The 24823-nt window shown below is 39.7% G+C and overlaps 1 protein-coding gene across 1 annotated transcript in view; it reads right to left on the reverse strand.

The window, feature by feature from the left end:
• The window catches only part of TRPM7 (transient receptor potential cation channel subfamily M member 7), a 118487-nt gene that overhangs the window by 86564 nt on the left and 7100 nt on the right, over positions 1-24823 (reverse strand). Inside the window, exons 2-5 of the mRNA XM_060174658.1 lie at positions 10484-10563; positions 8514-8552; positions 4983-5181; positions 616-829 (exon numbers count right to left, since the gene is read on the reverse strand). Coding sequence (XP_060030641.1) covers positions 616-829; positions 4983-5181; positions 8514-8552; positions 10484-10563 — 532 coding nt within the window. The remainder of the gene's footprint in view (positions 1-615; positions 830-4982; positions 5182-8513; positions 8553-10483; positions 10564-24823) is intronic.

Genomic DNA, 24823 nt, shown 5'->3' on the forward strand with positions numbered 1-24823 from the left:
ACAACTAACTTCTTCGTTTCATTACCTAGTGCTCATTGCTAATTCACCTTGTTCATACCTGCTCAAAGCTATACTAGACCCTTACAATACCTCTAGTTAAGAGTTTATCTATGTTCCAGTAATCTTTATTTATAGAAGTAAAGAGGTGAGATTTGGTGTGAGGCGTTTTAGCCTACCAACCCTTACCTACAATATATATATATATATATTTTTTTTTTTCAAGTTTAAATGAAATTGGGGAACGGGGGAGACTGAGATTGAGAGTGTGTGTTATTCTGGGGACTTGTACATGTGTGACTGCACCACAGGAAAACTTTTTTTATTCAACTTTGCACTTCAGATAGAAACAGAGGAAGCAATACCACAGCGTTGCAACTTCCCCTAGCACTGCAGTACTCACTATGGTGAAGGAATTCAAACCCAGGTAATGTACATGGCAAGGAATATGCCCCACCAGTCTGAAAGCCTCATATTTCTAATATTTCTACAGTTACTACTCACATCTAGGAATTATAGATTATTTAGCAGAAGAAATTATATATATATATATATATAGCCAATGTTGACTACTATAGGTAGCAACATTAAGAAAAATTTACAAACACATCACATTACCTGTATTTACTCCTCCAGTTAAAATCCAGGCTCCGGTTGTAACTGCAGCTTTAATAAGACCCTTTCCAAGCAATTGTTTGATACGCGGGTGAAGTTCAAATTTCTGCATGCCCCCATGTACAGAGATAACAAGTTTGGGTAATTCCATTTGCCATTCTTTAAGCAGAAGTTGAAGAATCACTTCAGGTTTGGTGTCATACGATAGTCTCACATACTAAAAAAAAATATTTAAAAAGACAACAGAAGTTGTTCATAATGCCATGTAACTTTGTAAAAAGATCTATTATATTTGAGAGACAGTTTCATATCAGACACAGACACACACACACACGGAGAGAGGGAGAGAAGCTTCAGCATCACTCATATACACGGGGAGACTGAACCAAGGACCTTGCATCTAAGTTCAGTGCTCTACTAGTTGAGCCACCTCCACAGTCTCAACATTATACAACTTTGAGAATCATATGAACAGCAAATGGATTCCTAGGGTTACTTGAATAGATTTAAGACTCCTAGAAATATTAAAATGCATTATTCCTTCTGCTTACATAACCTAATTGCTACTTATCGAATTCACAAATTTATTCACAAAATTCAATGCCTTAACTAGCTATGAGTATGCAGCAGTGAGAAGTATTATGGTTAACTATGATGATGGGGAAAAGAGCAAAGAGAAGGAAATAAACAACAACAAAAAGATTTCTATAATTTCTGCATTTAGCAGAGAGGTAAATACTCAATTACCTATTTGAAAATTTATTTGTGAACCAGTCCATTTTTAATAAAATTGTGACTGTGCACTTAAGAGTCGCAAAGACAGAGCCAGAGCATAACACCAGCATAGACAGTACTAGGCATCAAGCCTGGAACCTCAGATAAACAAGCTCTGTGCTTTACAACTGAGATGTTTTCTGTAGTTGCAAAGGAAGATTTTTAAAAAATATTTATTTAATTTATTTATTCCCTTTTGTTGCCCTTGTTTTATTGTTGTAGTTATTATTGTTGTTGTTGTTGGATAGGACAGAGAGAAATGGAGAGAGGAGGGGAAGACAGAGAGGAGGAGAGAAAGACACCTGCAGACCTGCTTCACCGCCTGTGAAGCAACTCCCCTGCAGGTGGGGAGCCGGGGTTCGAACTGGGATCCTTATGCCAGTCCTTGTGCTTTGCACCACCTGCGCTTAACCCACTGCGCTACAGCCGGACTCCCAGGAAGATATTTTTAATGTGGCTGACTGCTTCCTTCACTGGAAGTAGTTGTGGACATGATCCAGAAATTACTGAGAAACAACAACAAAAACAGTACTTTGTGATGTTCAGTTTTATTTTTGAAGAATCCCTCCAAAGAAAATAAGCTATCATGTTTGTGAAATAATTGCCTCTGGCTTAAGAAATTTCTCTAAAATTTATTTTTCATCTAAGTAGCATCATAGAAGTCACAAAAGCTAAAACACTTTAATTCATTACTTCCATATAAGACATATGTGAATTTGCTTTTCAAAAAAAGTTCTGGTGGTCTGGGAGGTGGTGCAGTGGTAAAGCTTTGGACTCACAAGCATGAGGTCGCGAGTTCGATCCCCGGCAGCATATGTGCCAGAGTGATGTCTGGTTCTTTCTCTCTCTTTCTATCTTTCTCATAAATAAATAAAATCTTAATAATAAAAAAAAAGATTTAAAAAAGCTCTGGAATATTCAGGTATTAGAAAGAAAAACATTAGGGGCTAGATGCAACTGAGCATACATGTTACAGTGCACAAGAACCCAGGTTCAAGCCCTCATCCCCACCTGTGGTGGGAAAGCTTCACAATCAGTGAAGAAGCCAAGTACTACAGGTGTCTCTCTTTCTTTTTCCCTATCTACCCCTTCCACCTTGGTTTCACTCTGTCTCTGAAGAAACTGATAATAATAATAATAACATTTAAGATCATTTCTATAAAAGGTTCTTTGCAGAAATAATGTAGCACTTTCCCTTTTCCTTTAGAAATCAAAGATAGAAACAGGGTGGGGGTATGGATCGACCTGTCAATACCCATGTCCAGCAGAGAAGCAATTACAGAAGGCAGACTTTCCACCTTCTGCTCCCTATAAAAATCTTTGGTTCAGGGAGTTGGGTGGTGGCGCAGTGGGTTAAGTGCATGTGGCACAAAGCACAAGGACTGGCTTAAGGATCCCAGCTCGAGCCCCTAGCTCCCCACCCGCAGGGGATTCACTTCACAAGCAGTGAAGTAGGTCTGTAGGTGTCTATCTTTCTCTCCCCCTCTCTGTCTTCTCCTCCTCTCTCCACTAATCTCTGTCCTATCCAACAACAATGACATAAAGAACAACAATAATAACTACAACAATAAAACAAGGGCAACAAATGGGAAAATAAATATTAAAAAAAAAAACTTAAAACAAAAACAATCTTTGGTCCATACTCTCAGAGGGATAAAGAAGAGGAAAACTTCCAATGGAGGGGAGGGGATATGAAACTCTGGTGGTGGGAAGTGAATTCTATGGAATTGTACCCCTCTCATCCCATAATCTTATCAATCGCTGTTAAATCAATAAAAAAGAAAAAGAAATAAAATATCAACAAAAACTTCAACAGCAGAACAATACACATTCCCAAATATCATACTTCAAGTTAGAAAGCTCCAGAGTCCTTTAAGAATATTTTCTAGCCCATGTGTCAGCAACTTTACTATAAACCATTAGCTCCCAGTAAAATAATTGGAAGGATGTTTTTTAAAAAACGGAGGGCCACTGAGATAGCTCACCAGGTAAGGTGCATGCCTTTAAATGCATGTAGCCCAGGTTCAAGGCCAGTACAACATGGCAGGTGCTATGGCACTGGAGGAAGCTCTGGTGCTCTGATGTCTCTCCCTCTCTCTGAATGAATAAGCAGCACGAAGTGGTCAAATTGCACGTGTATGAGGACCCAGCTCTCCCCCCAAAAAGAATATCCTGTAATGATATATGCTTTATATTACTGATGGCGAGTATACTGGAAAGATACTTTAGCTCTGATTACTTTATTATACTAAGAATTCCACTTAAAGTAGCGTTTGAAAAAGACTCTGAAGGGGGCCAGGTGGTGGCATATCTGGTTGGGTGCATACATTACAATGTGCAAGGACCCGGGTTTGGGTCCCTGGTTCCCATCCGCAGGGGGAAAGCGTTGTGAGTGGTGAAGTAGTGTTGCAGGTGTCACTGTCTCCCTCTCTATTGCCCCCTTCCTTCTCAATTTCTAGCCATCTCTATCCAATAAATGAATACTTAAAAAAAAAAAAAGAGAAAAGATTGTGAAGTAACTCTGCTGCTTAAAACTAGTGAACACAGAAAATACTTAAATAGTAGCATAGGAGGTGGTTAAGTGTTAGGCTCAGAAGTATGGGGTCTCAAGTTCAATCCCCAGCATCACCTGTGCCAGAGTGATGCTATGATTCATTTTCATTCTCTCTCTCTCTCTCTAACAATCAGTGTTTTAAAAAATAAAATACATATAATCTGTATTAAGGCAGAGAGTGACTAAAGTAGGGAGAATGTGTAGCATCAGGATTCAGGATACTAGGAAAACCTGCAGAAAGGTGTCCACCATTTGGCACTGATTTTTCCAATGAAGGTAAAGAGGTAGGCAAGGTAAAATGTATAGCTAAATGAATAATATCTATGCTTTGTAATTTTAAAGTTCACAAAGAAATTAAAACCCATGCCAACAAAAGTATATGTCATGAGAGAAACAAATGGAATTACGAGTTCATCCTAGAAGTAGTAAAAAAACTAATTCATAGTAGTCATAAGTTTAAAAATGCATCTATTTGTTACAAGATTGATCTGAACTAAGCAAGAATGCATACATAGCATGCTAGTAATAAAAACGTTTAATCCAAAAATTGTGAGTGATACAGTGGATTAAAAAAAAAATACAAGATGACTAATTACATGCTTCTTATCCATATGTTAAAAGAGAGATAAATAACATCACCTATTCATAAAAGGCTTAATTCATCAAGACACAATTCTATATTTGTATGCACATATACAAAAGTTCTTCAAAAGATAAAAAGATTTGAATAAGACTAAGGTGACAGGAGATAGCTCAACAGGTAAACTGCACATCTTACCAAGTGCAAGGATTCAGGTTCAAGCCTCTAGCCTTCACACAGGAAAGCTCCACAAGTGGTACAGCAATGCTGTGGTGTTTCTCGTACTCCCTCCTCGCCTCACCCTGTATGTATGTATGTATGTATGTATGTATGTATGTATGTATGTATGTATGTATGGTGTCTATCTCTCATCTTCTATTAAAGAAAAAAAGATATGAATAATAAGACAGTTTTAACTAGTCAGATAATATTAATGAGGTTAAATAATTAAATATCACATACCTTAGATCTGTAAGAGTGAGAACCTCCTTGAAAATTTATGATTCCATAAGCATCAGTTGGACTCTGTTCTGTATGTTTTTCCACAGACCATTCTTCTAATGTCGGGTTAAAGTGGTCACCCAATTTCACATCTGAGTATTTCATGGCAAGACTTGCAGTAAAACAAGCATGCTGCTTGACCAAGCGACCACAAAAACACCTAGAAGAAAAAACAAAAAATTTGAAAGAAATTAAAAAACAAAAGTAGTCAATGATAAACTGAGTTAAGATGAATGAACCAACAAAATGTCTGAAATTAATGACGTTACTTTGAAGCATCAATAATCTAGTACCTACACCATAGCACTGAAACAATATATATTATTCTCTAATAGTGTAGTAATATAAATTAGTGTGGGGTTTCTAGAGAACTGCATAGTACTGACAGAATAGTATTTGACAATAGAAAGGAGTGACCTATTACTGGGCAAAGCAATACTGATGAATTTTAAAGTCACCATGCTGAATGAAAGAAACCAGGTGCCAGAGTACATATTTATATGATCTCATCTATATATAACTCAAAACAGTATAACCTTGGTAACGACTAACTAATGGCCTGGGACCAGGAGTAGAAAAAAAAAGGTTTCAATTTTACTTGGAAACATACACTCTCCAATGTATAATCTGAAATTAACTGGTCAGCGTCACTGATATGATGTAAAAAAAGAAAAGGGGGGAAAACAGGTCAAAAACTGCAGAAATCAGGGGAGGTAACTTGGGAATCAGAAATCAGAAAAAGGAGGAAGCTATATAGAGCTTCAAATTACCTGCAGATGGGAAGAACTTGACTCAAGAATAGGATTGTTCCAAAGCAGCTTAACTGTATGCTAATATATAAACAAAATAAGGTCCCAGGTGGTGGTATACCCCGAAAAGCACATTACCAGGGACGAGGAGGACCTGAGTTTAAGCCCACAGGTCCCACCTGTACAGGGAGGCTTCACAAGCGGTGAAGCAATGCTGCAGGTGTCTTTTTCTCAACCTCTTTCACTCTGGTGGTGGGAATTGTGTGGAAATGTACCCTTTTATCCTATGGTATCGTCAGTGTTTCCTTTTTATAAGTAAAAATTAAAAAACAAAACAAACAAAAAAAGCACCCTAAATCACAAAATTCATAATGTATACACAACACTAATCAAAATTACCAGGCATGTAAAGAAACAGGACAGTAATATAGTTTTTTTTTTTTCCTGGTGAAGAACAACTTTCCTGCTAAAGACCCAGGAATGATGGCATTAGTAGAAAAAGAAACTAAAAGAGCTATTACAAATAAGGTCCTAGCGATGTGAGTCCCTGTAATTAATCAGCCTTGGGGCAATTTCTCATTAGAAAGTGATGCCTAGATAGAAAGTGGCTGTACCACTGATCTGAGAAGGCACAAAACTTAAATTCTACAGCTGGAATTTTGTAGCTGTAGAGAGGAGGTGGCATGGATCACTTCCATGATATAGATTTTATCTTTAAAATACTTAATGAGAAAACTGCCAACTCAGAATTTGAGAGCCAGTAAAATATCTTCTTCTAAAAAGATAGCAAAATTATGGTCCAGGAGGAGGCACAGTGGATAAAACACTAGACTCTCAAGCACGAGGTCCTGAGTTTAATCCTCGGCAGCACATGTACCAGAGAGATGTCTGGTTCTTTCTCTCCTCTTATCTTTCTCATGAACAAATTAATAAAATCATTTAAAAAATATAATAATGCAAACTGAGAAAACTCATGTCCCATATAACTATATTACCAATTGGTCAAGGAAGTTCTTTTCAGCTTAATTCATCTAAAATTAGTTATTCTATGCTCTTTTGTTCTGAGTCTACCAATTAAAGATCTTCTCATCTTCCTCTCAGATCTTAATGAACAGTACTATTTATTGTGGTCCAGGAGGTTGCTCAATGGATAAAAGCATTGGGCTCTCAAGCATGAGGTCCCATGTTCAACTCCCAGCAGCACATGTACCAGAGTGATGTCTGGTTCTCTCTCTCTCCCTCCTCCTATCTATCTCATTAATAAATAAAATCTTAAAAAACAAACACGGGAGTCGGGCGGTAGCGCAGTGGTTAAGTGCGCACGATGCAAAGCACAAGGACTGGCATAAGGATCCCAGTTCGAGCCCCCGGTTCCCCACCTGCAGGGGAGTTGCTTCACAGGTGGTGAAGCAGGTCTGCAGGTGTCTGTCTTTCTCTCCCCCCCACCCGTCTTCCCCTCCTCTCTCCATTTCTCTCTGTCCTATCCAACATCATCAATAACAACAGCAACAATAAAAACAAGGGCAACAAAAAGGAAAATAAATATAATAAAAAAATTAAAAAACAAACAAAAACCAGTACTATTTATCTGCCTAAGAAATTTGGGTACTATTCTCAATTTTTTCTTTTATTCAGACACCCACCAAGTCATGCTAAATAGACCTAATTATTCCTTTCAATATATAATTTTCTCCATCAGAGAGAATTTACAAGGGTGGAGAGAGACAGAGAAAAGAGAGGTACCTTTAGCACTGCTTCACTGCTCAAAAAGCTTCTGCCCTCCCTGCAGATGGGGAGCAGTAAAGGAAGCTCAGACTTAGGTCCTTGCCCATAGTAACATGTGTGCCACCACCCAGCCTCCTACAAATTTTTTTTTTAAACATAAAATTCTAATTATGCCACAGTATTGGGGAGAGGGGAAAAAAGACTGTGTAATCTGACTCTCACTTGTCCAAGCTCAGATCTTAACAATAGCCATCTTACACTCTATATTCTGCAGTTTCCTAACAGAACTATGATATATTTCACTGTTAAGCTTTCCCATATCCACTTCCCTCTTCATAAAACCCCGTTCCCTCAATCTTTATACAACTAACATTCAACTCCATAGTTCTGTTCTGGTAGTTTCACCTGAGTTTGAAGCAGCTTTACCTCATCATTCACCATTCAAATCTGAGTAACATATTCCTCAAATACAAAAGCCTCTGAATTATATCCACTATTTTCTTTTTACCAGAGCACTACTCAGCTCTGGCTTATGGTGGTGTGAGGGGCTGAACCTGGGACTTGGGAGACACAGGCATTAGAGTCTCTTTGTATAAGTATTATGCTGTCTACCCCTGCACAGCCCTATCCAATATTTTCTAATTGCTATTTCTTTCTTTTTTCTTTTTTTTAATTTAAGAAAGGAGACATTAACAAAACCGTAGAATAAGAGGGGTACAATTTCGCACAATTCCTATAACCCGATCTCCACATCCCACCCCCTCTCCTGATAGCCTTCCCATTCTCTATATCTCTGGGAGTATGGATCCAGGGTCGTTGTGGGTTGCAGAGGGTGGAAGGTCTGGCTTCTGTAATTGCTTCCCCACTGAACATGGCACTTCATCTGCACTTTTACAGTCTTTAGGTCCATGATTGTTCAACAATTTGTTTGGCTTTGTATGTTAACTCTAATTGCTATTTCTACTAGATTGGTTCCATTTATTTTTCAATATGTGTGCAATTGAGTTGTAAAACTCACCTGACAAGTTGTTGACAAATCTGACATCCTGGAAGGCATCTGTAAAACATAAAAGATAATTTATTACTTAAAGGGGGAAATTACTTTGTTAAATTGAACGATTCATACAAAATGAATATAATGAAATATTACGGGCAAAGTAGATCTTTACTTTTTCAATAAAAATACAGCAAGATAACTTTATGGAAGCATGTCTGCTTTGTTATGTGTGAGAGCTAGATTTGAGTACAACATCTGCTGCAGTGGGGGAAGTTTCAGTACTATGGTATATTTCCCTTTCCCATCTGTGTCTGTCTGTCTCTCTCTCTCTAGATAGTGAGGCAGAGAGAAAGAGACAGATACACACACACACACACACACACACACACACACACACACACACCAAGAGAAACAGCAATGAAGCCTCCTTCAATATGGTGGGGGCCAAGCTTGAACACACATGGCAAAACAGCACACTATCCAAACTAGCTAATCTGCCAGTCCATCTCTCTACCTGAAATTGTCAGCCCAGAGTGGTGATGCCCCATTGCCAACAACAATGAGAAAACAATGATTTATTTTTCAATAGATATACTCAATTACCTGAACTATAATTGTACATTCAACTATTTTTCAACTAACACAGCTTCTATATTCTTAATACAACTGTGACAAAATAAATGTAAAACCAAGATACAACTTTATAAAATACATTTCTACATGGAAAAGAAAATAGGGGTGGGGTAAGAAATGTCCAGCCTATGGATGGTGTTTTTGTTTTAGTTTTTTGTGAGAGAGATCAAAGCAATGAAGTTTCCTTCAATGCAGTTAAAGTTGGGCTGTAACCTGTGTTGCAGACTGGCAAAGCAGTGCACTAGGCCAGTGAGCTATTTCACCAGCCCTTCTAGGTCTTCAATCATTTTGGTCTGACCCTGCCAAGGCAACTTCTGACGACTTCAAACTCAATAAATCAAAGAGCTTTTTTTCTTAACAACTTTTTTTTAGTTGATAGCTTTGTGTGGTCCACAAATCATATTATAAATATCCAAATGGTCCTTTGCAGAAAAAGGTTCTCCACCCCTGTTTAGACAATATTGGGGGGACGGGTAGTCTTGACATTACTGGTATGTATGAGTATACACTGATATCTCTACAAAGGCAGTACTGATCATAAAAGAAAAATGTCAACTACTTTTCTATTCTTCTCAAAAGGATGACTTTTTAGGCTACGGGATTGAAGGACAGATAGTATCTATAAGTAAAGTCGCCCCCCCTCCCTTTTCCTGGAGCAATGCTCAGCTCTGGCTTATGACGAGTGCAGGGGACTGAGCAAGGCACCTCCAAGGCTCATATGTGAAAGTCTACTGTGAACCATTCTCAGGTTCAGTCCCCTATACCCATGTAAGCCAGGGTTGATCTGTTTCCCAGTAGGAGGTGATTTATATTTATATGTGGCAAATAAAACCAGTAACTATCAGCTTCCTATTCATTTCCTTAGCATGAATCAGTGCTGACTACTCACTAACACAGGTACACAAACATCTTTAGCTCTCAATATCAATGCATCAGTTAGAAACAAGAATTTGCCTTATCTTTGCAACATACAAATACAATTTGGGGGAACTCTGGAATGAAGAAACACTCTTGAGAAACTGACTTTTCATTGGAAATGCCATTTAGAACTCCAGGATACTTGTACTTCCAACCCTGAAAGAATTATTAATAGTAAAAAAATGGGCAGGGGTAGATAGCTAGTGGTTATGCAAAAAGACTTTCATGCCTGAGGCTCCAAAGTTCCAGGTTCAATCCCCTGCATAACCATAAACCAGAGCTGAGCAGTGCTCTGGTAAAAAACAAAACAACAACAACAAAAACCAAACAGTAAACACAGAAATTAACAACTACAATTAATTTAATAATTTGGTGCTTAAGTAAATAGTATTTTACTTCTAGGTTTTTATAATAACCCAGCAGAAACGCAGGTGTCCTACCTGTGAGGGTCTTTGGAACTTGGTATAATGTAGACACATTCCCTCTTGGTCAAAGTATTTTCTATCCAGGATTTCTGGGACTGAAACAAGAGTTTAAAGAGATGGTTTACAAATTAACACACTAATGTTAGAAGAAAATTGTCTAATGATAAATACATACAAATAAATAGTTAAATAGTTTTGTTCAACTCCCTATTTGCTACATGTTATATGCTTATCTGTGACAGCACCCCTAAAACTCTACCATTCAATTTCACTTTGAGTTAGGTTACTAAATCAATAGTGCAGTGCTTCAAATCAACAAAAAAAGAAAACCAAGCTTGTGATTCCCACTGTGAGGCAAAAGCCTTAAGAAGAGCTCATGTGACCCTGGGAAGCAGACTATTTTAAAACAAAGCCAATTAAAAGCGGCACCTTCCATGTCTGGGGTCCTGGGTTTGATCCCAGGTACCACATGAGAACAATGACAGTAATAGCTAGAACTCCTCAAATGGGAAGGAGGTGCTTTAGTATCTGCATCTCTGTCTCTCACTCTTCTTTTCATGCTACCTCCAGTACGTATAACAATTAAAAATTAAAAAAGAGCCAGGTAGGTGGCTCAGCATAAGCCAAACCCTGCATTTGATATAATAAAATGGTTAATGGTACAAAGATAGGGAAAAAATTTAAGCAAGTAAATTCAGGCAGTAGTGCAGGTGTGGAGGCAATGCAGCCTGTAGGAGCAACAGAGGCCCCAGGTTCAATCCCTGGCACCACCTTATGCCAGCTCTAACAATGTTCAGGTTAACAACCTCCTCTCATCCTCTCTCAATTAAATAAATTAATAGAAAGGGCTGGGGAGACAACATAATGGCTATGTAAAAAGACTTTCAGGGGCCTAGTGGGGTTAAGTGTACATGATGCAAAGCACAAGGACTGGTTTAAGGATCCCAGTTCGAGTCCCCGGCTCCCCATCTGTGGGGGCGGGGGGGGGGTGTCGCTTCACAAGTGGTGAAGCAGGTCTGCAGGTGTCTTTCCCTCCCCGTCTTCCTCTCCTCTCTCGATCTCTCTGACCTATTCAACAACAGAACAACAACAAAAAAATGCCAACAAAAACGGGCCTCCAAGAGCAGTTGATTTGTAGTGCAGGCACTGAGGTCCAGCAATAACTGTGGAGGCAAAAAAAAGACTTTCGTGCCTGCGACTCCATGGTCCCAGGTTCAATCCCAAGCACCACCATAAGCCAAAGCTGAGCAGTGCTTTGGTGTCTCTTTCTCTCATTAAAATAAATAAAGGAGAGAGAGAGAGAGAGAGAGAGAGAAAGGGCGGAATGGAGGAAGGAAACAAAAACAGACACTGGCACACCTGGTAGAGAGCACAAGGACTCTGGTTGAAGATCCTGGTCCCCACCTGCAAGGGGTGAAGCTTCACAAGTGGTGAAACAATGCAACAGGTGTCTCTGTTTCTATCCAAAGTAAATTAAAAAAAAAAAAAAAAAAGAGGAAAGAGAGAAAAGAAGAGACAGACAAGACTGGGAAAACAGCATAATAGTTATGCAAAAAAAAATTTCCATGCCTGAGGTTCTGAGAGCCCATGTTCAATTTCCAATACCACTATAAGCCAGAGTGCTCTGGTCTCTATCTCACTCTCTCTCATTAAAAATAAAATAAATCTTTAAAAAAGAAAAAAAAAACCAACACATTAAATATCATTAGGTGTAGTACAGGTTATTACAGATATTTGATTCAGCAAACTGTTATGACATTCTTAAATATACTCTCTGGTTCTCGACTGCAAACCTCAAGCATCACTTAATTATACCCACCTTATCTGTAAGTGGCTTCTTGTCTCATACAAAAAAAAAAAAAAAAAGACACCCACCAATCACCATTATTTTCCTGGTTCATTTTCACAAACTCTTGTATGACTTCATAGCATCTCCTCTCCACAATCCTTCAAGCCCCTGCCCTCATTCTCATTCTTAACCGATGCCCATTCCCTTTTCAGTGAAAAACAAACAGAAGAGAATCTCTACAAACTTATCACATCTATCCATCAATAAATATCTATACTGAAATACTCCCCCCCCCATTTTTATTGGATAGGACAGAGAGAAACTGTAAGAGGGGGAAGAGAAAGACACCTGCAGGCCTGCTCCACCGCTTGTGAAGCAGCCCCTTTGCAGCTGGGAAGCCGGGGCTCAAACCTGGATCCTTCTACGGGACTTTATGCTTCATACTACGTACACTTAACCTGGTACACTACCGCCCAGACCCCTATACTGAAATATTCTACCTTCCTTCCTGTGAGTGCGACTACCTGTGCTAAATTCAACCACTTGTCTTGTGCCCTAAAGCCCACACTTGTAACTAAAAAACACTTCCACCAATTCTTCCTTAATTTTTTCTTTTTCAACTCACTTCCACTGACATGCAATGTAAATATTATCTGCAAAAAAAAAGAAAAAGAAAAAAAATAACATGTGCACACCTGCAAACCTCTTCTTGACTCCATTTCCCCTCAAGCTAACATTCCATACTTTTGCTTCTATCAATGTCATATGTTAATACTGATGAGGTGACTTTTGGAAAACTCAAGAGATCAAGTAACAATAGAGGCTGGTCAAGAGGGGGAACCAAACAAGTGGTTAGAAGGCTAAAATTCTGACAGCCCCCTCAAAAAAAGCTTCAGGATGTAAAGAAAGTCAAGAGATTATAATTTTTAAATCAATCACATTTATACAATAGATATTTAGTAAGCCTTCCCTGTTGGTGAACTAGAATTCCTTCACATGCCACCATGCAAGGCCCACACTCTACCATAATAGAAGCTGTTTTTTTTTTGAAATATTTTGTTTTATTTTTGAGAAAGATGCAGAGAGAGACAGACAGAGAGAAACACCAGAGCACTGCTTAGCTCTGGTTTACGGTGGCGTGGGAGATTGAACCTGGGACTTTGGAACCTCAGGCATGAGAGTCAATTTGCATATCCATTATGCTATCTCCCCCACTCGAAGTTACTGGGTTTTTTTTAGGATACAAGCTCCATATCACCCCAAGATATCTCTTCATCTGACTGTTGACTTGTACTCTTGTGTGTCCACTGTAATAAGCAAATATTTAGTGAAATAAAGTGACTCCCTGTATCATAAGACACCTTAACAAATTAACTGAAGCCAAGGAAGGGGCCTTTGACCAGGGTCTAGGTGGGGGTAGCAGGGAGTCAGGCTGGACCAACCCAACCCTTAACCTGTGGCTGTTGACACATCTCCAAAAAGGTTCAACGTGGACAAGAACTGTAGGATAATCAACTAAAGAAAAACACTCTCACATTTCAACCAGGTGCAGAATCACAAGGATTGAATGTCTTGGACCTAGTCTACTTCATTTTGACCTCTGGATAAAAATTAGACTGCCCTCCAGGATTGCATTTAAACCAGTGTCCTGAAAACCAAAAGATGTGTTCATGTCTGGTCAGTTTTCCTCATCCTGGCCCCCTTTTCCCATTCCACAACAACACACTTAATCTTGGTAGAGTACTTGTAGTTGAGAAGAAAGAATATTTATTCCCGTAACTTTTCCTTGGGTCTTAGGGAGGTAAAAGTCTAGTAGTGATGCTCTGATAAGTGATACGGTGAGCTTGAATTCTTTTTTACTTTTTAAAATTTATTTACTCCCTTTTGTTGCCCTTGTTTTCATTCTTGTAGTTATTACTGTTGTTGTTGTTATTGATGTTGTCATTGTTGGATAGGACAGAGATAAAATGGAGAGGAGGAGAGGAAAACAGAGAGGGCGAGAGAAAGATAAGACACCTGCAGACCTGCTTTACTACTTGTGAAGTGACTCCCCTGCAGGTGGGGAGCCAGGGCTTGAACCGGATCCATACGCCGGTCCTTGTGCTTTGTGCCATGTGCGCATAACCTGCTGCACTACCACCCAACTCCCGAATTTTTTTTAATACAGAAAAAGAGGGACAGAGAAGTAGGGCAGAGGAAAAGAGGGGAGAGGGGGAGGGAGGGAGGGAGGGAGGGAAGGAGAGAGAGATTGTAAGAGGTCAAAGTACCAAAGCTTCCTTCAGTGTGGTAAAAGTCAGGCTCAAACCTCTGTCGCTCACATGGCAAAGTAGCACAACAGCCAAGTGAGCTATTTTCCAGGTTTGGATTTGAATTTCTACCAATACTAAGTTAACCTACTGTGTTAAATTCCTAAGATTTTCATTATGCTCCTATTATTTTTTACTCATTTATTTATCTTAAGGCTCAGTGCCTGGGAGGTAAATCCACTGCTCCTGATAGTCATTTTTTCTTTGATGAACATAGAGAAATTGAGAGGCATGGGGATATATAGAGAGGAGATACTGCAGCATTGCTTCATCACTAGTGAAGCTTTCCCCCAGCAAGTGGGAAATAGGGGTCTGAATTCAGGTCCTTGTGCATCAATGTTTGCACTCGACTGGATGTGCTACCGCACAGCTCTCTATGCTCCTATTTTTTTTTTTCAAGTGTAAGATTTAGGTTTGGCCCTGAAATTACAATGATTTGCTATCTAAAGGGTTGCTTCTCTAAGAAGAGACGTAAAAGACAGCTGCTACCAGATGATTTCACTCATGAAAACTAGATTTCCTGACAAAGCAGGAACTCTAACCAGGTGTCTTGCCAGCTCCGAACCCTAATGAATGCTTAAGAAGTAGAAATGATTAAGCTAAGTAACAACTGGTATTTAGTTGATACACTTTTTATCAAAGAATGTACTTCTATTTACTTGGTTACTTGAATATATTAGATATCTCTTTCTAGGGTCTGATTTTGGTAGATGAGTGTCATTACCAGTTTGGGCTAAACTGTCACTGCCAGTTGTTTCTGAATAGTTCACAGGGAGATAGTTAAAACAAATCTTTGCCTCAACTGAATTTCACTGATTAATAAACATGGAGCTTAATAATTAATTAATAAAGATGGAGCTACATGCATAGTCATCCCACATGGGAGCAACACGCACAGGGAAAGCTTCCTGAGCAGTGAAGCAGTGCTGTGGTCTCTTTCTTTTCTTTGTCTCTCTGTAATTATCATCTGTGACTGGAGTGTGTGTGGTGGGGGTGGAGGTAGGGTTGGGGAAGGCTAAAGCAACTGCTTCTATGAGTTTAAAAAAATAATTTCCAAATCCTTTAGTTTAATACAGTGATATGAAGGGAGGAGAGTCTACAGATTAGTAACATGTCCTGATTTTTCACCCTATCTTCATATTCACCCCTACAGCTGCTCTCCAACATGTACAACTTATCAGAGGCCAAATGAATACTTCCCCATTTAAACAATACTCCCTTAAATTCCTCACCTAGTGGGTGACCTGCCATGTGTGAAGCCTGAAGTTCAATCCCTAGCACATTAAGCTACCATGGACAGCACCAATAGAACCCAGTGGATGGTAGAGCAATGCTTTGGTATGCGTGTGGGTGTGTTTGTGTATAAAATAATAATGGGGGGGGGCATAGGATAGAGAGCATAATGCAAAGAAACTCTCATGCCTGAGGAATCAAAGTCCCAGGTTCAATCCCTCACACCATCATTACCAGAGCTGAGCTGTGCTCTAGTAAATAAAATAAAATAAAAATAAAATAAAATAAAATGCACACCCACAATGACCCTGGGTCCATGCTCCCAGAGGGATAGAGAATGGGAAAGCTATCGGGGGAGGGGGTGGGATATGGAGATTGGGCGGTGGGAATTGTGTGGAGTTGTACCCCTCCTACCTTATGGTTTTGTTAATTAATCCTTTCTTAAATAAATAAATAAATAAATGCACATTCATATGGCTTTGGTTCATTCCCAGCACCACTTTAAGTGTGTGTGTGTGTGTGTGTGTGTGTGTGTGTGTCCCCGTCCTCACTAAAGTTAGAGAAGTACAGCTGGCTACACACTAAGAGACCAATTTTTTTTTCTACTGAGAGCCACATGGCAAATTATTTTGTTTTTTAAATTTTATTTACTTTCCCTTTTGTTGCCCTTGTTGTTTTTTACTGCTGTAGTTATTACTGTTGTTATTGATGTTGTCGTTGTTGGATAGGACAGAGAGAAATGGAGAGAGGAGGGGAAGACAGAGAGGAGGAGTGAAAGACAGACAGCTGCAGACCTGCTTCACTGCCTGTGAAGCAACTTCACTGCAGGGGAGCCAGGGGCTCGAACCGGGATCCTTATACTGGTCCTTGAGCGCCACATGCGCTTAACCTGCAGTGTTACCAGCCTGACTCCCATATTTTAGAGTTTTTAAAGTACATATCATCTCTGTCACATATTCTTCACTTTATAGCCATAAAAAAAAAAAAATGTAAGGACTATTATAACCATGTATGGATCTAGGGAAGTTCTGAGGTGTTTCTTCCTCTCGATCACTATGTCTTTAATACAAAAATAAACAAATTAAGACAACAATAAAACAACAAGGGCAACAAAAGGAAATAAATATAAAAATATTTTTTAAAAATAAAATAAAATAATAAACAAATTAGCTGGCAATGGAAACAGTGAAACAGTACATATGAGGAAGCTCAATTGAGCATACCATACACACACAGAGAGAGCAAGGCTTTTTGTTTTCAATCTTTGAAATTCTTAGCTCTTTCTCTGCCATCAATCACCCAAACATATGTGCCCTGCAATATAAAATTCATAAAGTCCTAATTTTAAACTTTTCCTTCTTTTGCAAGCTGCATTACCAAATTTTAACAGGAGGTGGCACACTGCAAATATACATCTGAATTCTCTAAATGCTCAAAATAAAGTAAAAATTAACTGTAACCACAGAATGTTGTTAGCATAAGAAGGAACCTTAAAGGTCACTGAATGATGATGATCAGAGGCTAAAATACAAATTTGGAATCAGATTTCTAGCTATGTAACTCTTAAGTTTCTGAACTGCTGCTTCCTTACCTATAAAACAGATTATGTTGCTCAAATAAACAAAAAATAAAAGAATTTAAAAGCTACAACTGGAGAATCAAATAAATAATTAGTATCCAGAGTATATAAAGGACTACTGTAAGTAAATAAAAAGATACAATCCAATTGAAAACTAAGGCTTTAAACAAGCAATTCATCAGAGAGGTAACCATAGTCAAAAACCTACTACCTGAAATGGTAATCAACATTATTAGAGACCCGAGATGTGAAATTAAAACGAGGAGTCTGTCAAAAGTAAAAGAACGTAATCAATAAGGTGTGAATGCAAGTGTGTGTGTGTGTGTGTGTGTGTGTGTGTGTGTGTGTGTGTGTGTGTGTGTGTGTCGGAGGGAGAACCTAATATATTTCTAGAGGCAGTATAAAACCATAAAACTATACAACTACTTGGGTAAACTCTTTGGCAAGATCTATTGATTTAAGTTGAAGATGCACTTATCCTATGAATACGTGTGTTTGTATGTATGTATATACATATACATATATATATCCTTAGATCGGCACACTTGCACAGATGACATATACAAAAATGGTTAGTCATTGTTTTAAAAAAAATTACAAATGGGAGGAGGGTAAAAATGCATAATGGTTATGCAAAGAGACTCTCATGCCTGAGGCTCCAAAGGCCCAGGTTCAATCCCCCCGCACCACCAAAAGCCAGAGCTGAGCAGTGCTCTGGTAAAAAACAAACAAACAAACAAAAAACCTACAAACTAAATACTCAATAATAGAAAGACATACCAAATAAAGTATATTCATATAATGGAGTAATACACAGCAGCTAAAGGGACACACTATTGGCCTGGGAGGTAGCATAGTGGTTTCCTGAGTTTGATCCCCACATATGCCAGTGTGGTAAGTCTGATTTGTGTTCTCTCCCTCTTTTATCAATAAACATTTTAAAGAGGGGGGCAGGCAGTAGCACAGTGGGCTAAGCACACATGGCATCAAGTGCAAGGACCAGCACAAGGATCCCAGTTTGAGCCCCCAGGCCCCCACCTGCGGGGGTCACTTCACAAGCGGTGAAGAAGGTCTGCAGGTGTCTATCTTTCTCTTCCCCTGCCTTCCCCTCCTCTCTCAACTTCTGTCCTATCCAACAACAGCAGCATTAACAACAATAAACAAGGGCAAAGAAAGGGAAAAAATAGCCTCCAGGAGCAGTGGATTCGTAGTGCAGGCACTGAGCCAGAGCGATAACCCTCAAGGAAGAAAAAAAAGAGGGGGCAAATTGGGACACGGAACTCTGGTGGTGAGAAGTGTGTGGAATTGTACTCCTGTTATCTTACAATCATGTTAGTCATTATTAAATCACTAATAAAAAATTAAAAAACAAAAACAAACGGAAAAACTAGACCTTACATATATTGACATGGATAAATCTCTTAAAACTTAATATTGATTGCCTAACCTTGTAAGGACTACAAAAGCTGGATAAGTGCAAGAGACCGGCACACTAATGATGTCACTAGCAGGCCACCTCATCATCTGGGGCCCTAGTCAGGGAATTCTTGGATTCCCACAAAGCTATGATGGGCCTAGACCCCTAACAGATCCCTCTCTCCACCATCATCTCCCATCAGGAACATCATCATAAACCCTCTTGTGGGCCTCTACAGGACCTTGCCCTCAATGTAGAAAAATGGTAGGGACTCTTTCCCACTCTTCCGAAGGAAGGTTGGGTCAACATACTCTGCTACTCAGGAAGACTGGTCCAGAAAGTAGTGCCGCCTAGAATGTTCCTAGCTATGACCATGGAATTCGAGTGCAGACCAACAGGGAGTCAGAGGTTACACAGGCTTCTGTGCTACATTTGAAGGGATCTAGGTCAGATCAATGGGGTAAACAGTTAATGGTATTTATACACTTTCCCCATATTTGGGAGCTACTCTCTGCCTTGACCTAGCTTTCTAGTCTTATTTCCAACTCTGACACAATTTCCCCGGAAAATACCTTTAGCCCACCTGCATGTTAGCTGTTGAGCTCAGGCAAAGATTAATAAAGTCATGGGCCCCTTAGAATATATCTAAAATAGACTTCCTAGCTTCTTCCAACAGGAAGATCCTTAGTTTCATCTGCTCTATTCTTTCTTTTAGGTTCCTGATTATTAAACAATTTGTTCTGCTTTATATCTTAATGCTTTCCAGAGCCACCAAGTTACAGATGCTACTACCATGACACCCACCTGACTTCCCTGGGGAGAAGACCTGACCAATACGTCCTGGAACTTTACCAATATGTCCTGGAACCTCAGCCTGGATACAAACAGGCTGGGATTATGGATAGATCTGCCAACATCCATGTTCAGCAGAAAAGCAATTAACAGAAGACAGATCTTCCACCTTCTGCACCCCATAAAGCTCTTTGGTCCATACTCCCTGAGAGATAAAGAATAGGGAACCTTCCAATGAAGGGGATGGGATAAGGAACTCTGGTGGTGAACTGTATAGAATTATACCCCTCTTACCCTACAATCTTGTCAATCATTATTAAGTCACTAATAAAAAGGAGAAAAACTTAATGTTGATTAAAAGATTAAAAAGAATAAAATTGGGAGTCAGGCAGTAGTGCAGTGGGTTAAGCACAGGTGGCGAAAAGCACAAGGACTGGCGTAAGGATTCCCATTCAAGCCCCCAGCTCCCCACCTGCAGAGGAGTCACTTCACAAGTGGTGAAGCAGGTCTGCAGGTGTCTTTCTCTCCCCGTCTTCCCCTCCTCTCTCCATTTTTCTCTGTCCTATCCAACAATGACAATGACATCAATAACTATAACAACTACAACAACAAAACAAGGGCAACAAAAGGGAATAAATAAATATTAAAAAAAAATTTTAAAGAACAAAATCCCTCTCATGCCTGAGGCTACTAAGTCCCAGGTTCTATCCTCCGCACCATCATAAGCCATAGTTGAGCAGTACTCTGGCAAAAAAAAAAAAAAGAACAAAATCCATAAAGATATAATTCCATACATGCAATTCAGTGATATTCCCAAACCAGAATTTATCATATATATTTTATGTAACAACACTATAAAGCCATGCAAAGTTAATGTTAAGAAGATATTTTTAATCTGCAGAAATGGAATGGAATTTTTTTCTTCCTTTGGTAGGAGAGGGTTGTGGGAGCAGAGAAAGAGACAGCCACCACCAGGAGCTGGGCAGTGGCTTACCTAGTTGCATGAGGAACTGGGTTCAAATCCCCACCTCCACCTTCAGGTAGGCTTCACAGTGGTAAAGCAGTACTGCAAAGTGTCTATTTCTCTGTGGCCCCTCCACTCGCATCCCCATGACCTCTCAATTTTTCTCTCTGTCCAGTCCAATAAATGACAGCAGGGTGGTGATAAATGACTACCAGGAGCAGTGGATTTGCCATGTAAGCAGAGAGCCCCTGTAATAACTCCCTGGTGGCAAGGAAGGAAGGAAGGAAGGAAGGAAGGATGGATGGATGCATAACATGGCAGCTTCCTTCAATGCAGTGGACACCAGGCTCAAACCTGGCTCAAACATATGGTGAAATGGGATTTTGATGGGTAGTTGGAAAGTTTCAAACTATTAACTACTTTAATTAAACTGGATAGCAGTTACCTATATTCTGATCAATACATTTTTGTATATCTGAATAATGTAACCATAGCAAAAAAGTATATAAGAACTCAAATATAGTGGTCTGGGAGGTGGCTCAGTGGATAAAGCACTAGACTCTCAAGCATGAGGTCCTGAGTTCACTCCTTGGCAGCACATGTACCAGAGTGGTGTCTGGTTCCTTCTCTCTCTCCTCCTATCTTTCTCATTTATAAATAAATAAAATCTTGGGGCTGGCAGTGGCGCACCTGGTTAGGCGCATGTTACAATGCGCAAGGGCCCAGAATCAAAGCCCCAATTCTCACCTCAGGGGGAAAGCTTTGTAAATGGTGAAGCAGTGTTGCAGGTATCTTTGTCTCTATCCCTCTCTATCTCCCCCATCCCTCTCGATTTCTGGCTCAATTTTCAAATATAAATAAAAGATAATAAAAATAAATAAAATCTTTTTAAAAAAGAACTCAAATTATATACTTACTTTTTATTCTTTATTGTGAAATTAATTAATTTATTTATTCTGCCTTCAGGGTTCCTGCTGGGGCTTGGTGCTTGCACCATGAATGCACTGCTCCTGGAGGCTTTTTTCCCTTTTGTTGCCCTTGCTGTTTTTTTTTATCGTTGTTGTGGATATTGTTATTGATGTCGTTGTTGTTGGATAGACCAGAGAGAAATGGAGGGGGGGAAGACAGAGAAGGGGAGAGAAAGACATCTTCAGAACCTGCTTCACCACTCGTGAAGCGACTCCCCTGCAGGTGGGGAGCTAGGGGACTTGAACCGAGATTCTTACGCCGTTCCTTGTGCTTTGCGCCACCTGTGCTTAACCTGCTGTGAGTGAGAGGGGGAAGATAAAGAGGGAGAGAGACACCGACCAGTACTGTGCTTTACTGTTTGTCAAGCTCTCACTCTTGCACACTGTAACATGTGCACCACCACCACCCAAACCACCCTGCAATTCAAACTCTTTACTTTTATCCTTGGCCACTAGTTACCTAATAAAAGATCATCCCAAAGCAACAGAATTTGTTGAATCAAACAGATTCATCAAAAATACCCATTTCAATCATTTTTAGATAACACCAGTATGATGAATCTGAAAAGTAAATCTAAAGAAAATATTAGGACATTTTCTATTTAAAAAATTTGAAACTTGGGAGTCAGGCTGTAGTGCAGCAGGTTAAGCACAGGTGGCGCAAAGCGCGAGGACCGGCATAAGGATCCCGGTTCGAGCCCCCGGCTCCCCACCTGCAGGGGAGTCGCTTCACAAGTGAAGAAGGTCTGCAGGTGTCTGTTTTCCTCTCACCCTCTCTGTCTTCCCCTCCTCTCTCCACTTCTCTCCGTCCTATCCAACAATGATGACATCAATAACAACAATAATAACTACAACAATAAAACAACAGGGGCAGCAAAAGGGAATATTTAAAAAAAAAAAACTTGAAACTTATCATGAGTAAATTCTATCAACCTATTTCTTTACCTCTGAGCAATGACAGTTTTGTTAGTAAATTCATAAAAGGCCTCTACAATTTAACCAAAAATTTCTAATCATTATAGAAATCTAGGGTGGGGAAGACAGGATAAAGGTTATACAAAGAGATTCACTCATGCCTGAGGCTTCAAAGTCTCAGGTTTGATTCCTAGGAATCAAACTCAGCTAGAGCTGAATAGTGCACTGGTTTAAAACAAACATACAAGCAATAAAAACCTCTGGGGGGCAGGTGGTGACGCACCTGGCTGAGTGCATGTTATAGTCCGCAAGGACCCAGGTTTGAGCCCCCGGTCTCCACCTGCAGGGGGAAAGCTTCACAAGCGGTGAAGCAGTGCTACAGGTAGGTGTCTCTGTCTCTTCCCCCCTCTCATCCCCTTCCCTCTTAATTTCTGACTGTCTCTAACAAATAAATAAAAGATTTAAAAAAATTTAAAAAAAAACCTCTGTCTGGTGTACCCCTCTTATCCTATGGTCTTGTTGGTATTTTTTATTTATAAATAACTTTTTTTTCTAAGTCACTAAACTTTGTCAAGAAAAAACTGAATTGTGAATAACCTGGTAATTTGGTAACACACTTGGTTCTAAAGGTAAATGTTCTGTCTTACAGAATTAGAAGGAAATACGGTGTACTTTTTAATACTTTTCTGTTAAAGGACCTTTATGTTTTTACTTAACCTAACAACTGTCATCTGAGATGACACAAATATGTATGCCCTCTGGATATAAAATCCCTTCTTGCATTCAGGGAGGTGGCTCAGCACCGAAGCTGCCTGACCAGGGCCCCAGGTTCACTCCTTGGCACTGCCTGTGGCCAGTGCTCTGATACCTTCCCCCCACCCCCAACCCCCTGGACTAGTGATTTGTGCAGTCACCATCACAGTTCCCTGGTTGGTTGTTTCTGTCTTCCTCACCCCCTTTTCGATTTCAGAGACAGAGTGCCATGATGTTTCCATGTGGTGCCAGTGCTTTAACTCAGGACCTTGTGAATGGTAAGGAGCACGTCCTATCAAGTAAGCTGTATCTCCCAAACCCTCTGCTGTCATTCTCAGAAAATAAGTCATTTATAGTAATCAGCCTGGGTTGGGATGACTTCTCTGCATGCCTGGTGGCCCAGGTTCGATCTCTAGCATAATATGCAAGAAAGAGTTAAGCAGTGCACTGGTCTATCTCCCTGACACACACAAAAGTAAATCTTCAAATAATAATAGTAAAACAAGTTACCCTTCTCTAAGTTTCTACTATTTGACAAGTCAACATCTACTCTCCCCCTTATGACCACTGGAAAGAGAGATTTTTTTTTTTACTCCTCTATTCCTTATATACGTTAGGAAGAAAATAACTATCTGTATCAGATAGTTAATAAGTTGAGGGCAGGAAGACAGCATAACTGTTACGCAAACAAGTTTTTTAAGTCTGAGACTCCAAGGTCTCGGGTTCAATCTTCCAACCACCATATGCCAGAGCTGAGCAGTGCTCTGGTAATATGAAAATTTGTCTAAAGTCATATTTTTTTTAAATAAGAAAAATGTCTCATGGGTATTGGATACACCAAGTTATGCTCCTCAAGAATGGCCACTGATTGGTATACTAAAAGTAATTCACAGACCAATCATTCTAGTTAATGTTTTTCCAGTCTCCTCCTTACAGTACCTGCTGCTCAAGACAACTTACCTTCTACCATTTTTCCCCTTTGAGGTCACCAAAGTTACTACTAGGGTTCAGTGCCTCGACAGCTCCACTGTTCCTGGTGTCCATTCTCTTCCCACCCCCTCCGCTTTTTTATTCTTTCTGATAGAGATGAGGCAAAAAGAGACAGGCACCTGCTACACTGCTCCACCATTCGTGAAGCTTCTCCGCTCCGTGACAAGGCAGGGATCTTGAACCAAGTCCTTCCACATGGTAACATGTATGTTCTGCCAGGTGAGCCACTCAATGTACTACCAAACTGTCAGAGGAAGTAGGCAACTACTCTACTAAATGTCCCTCTGCACATTTTTTTTTTTTAAATCAGTGAACTCTGAGCTCATACTTGTTGGGTTCTTGATAATGGCCTGACTCAAAAGCTTTTTTTGTCCTCCAAGAGGAACTGGTTGAGATTCTGGTAGCTATACAGTTGAGATGTTAAATTACTAACATGCCTTCATAGTGTAAAGGGAAACACAGTGTTTCACAAATTCTAATCCTAGTATTACTCCTAAGGGCAAATAGAGGAAAGATTACCATCTGCTATTTATAGGCAGAGGTAGTAACAATGATGTTCATAAAAGAATATGACTTGGGGAGTCAGGCGGTAGCACAGCGGGTTAAGCACAGACGGCACAAAATGCAATGACCAGAGTAACGATCCCGG

The sequence above is a fragment of the Erinaceus europaeus genome, chromosome 16 (assembly GCF_950295315.1).
Source record: "Erinaceus europaeus chromosome 16, mEriEur2.1, whole genome shotgun sequence".
Classification (NCBI taxonomy): domain Eukaryota; kingdom Metazoa; phylum Chordata; class Mammalia; order Eulipotyphla; family Erinaceidae; genus Erinaceus; species Erinaceus europaeus.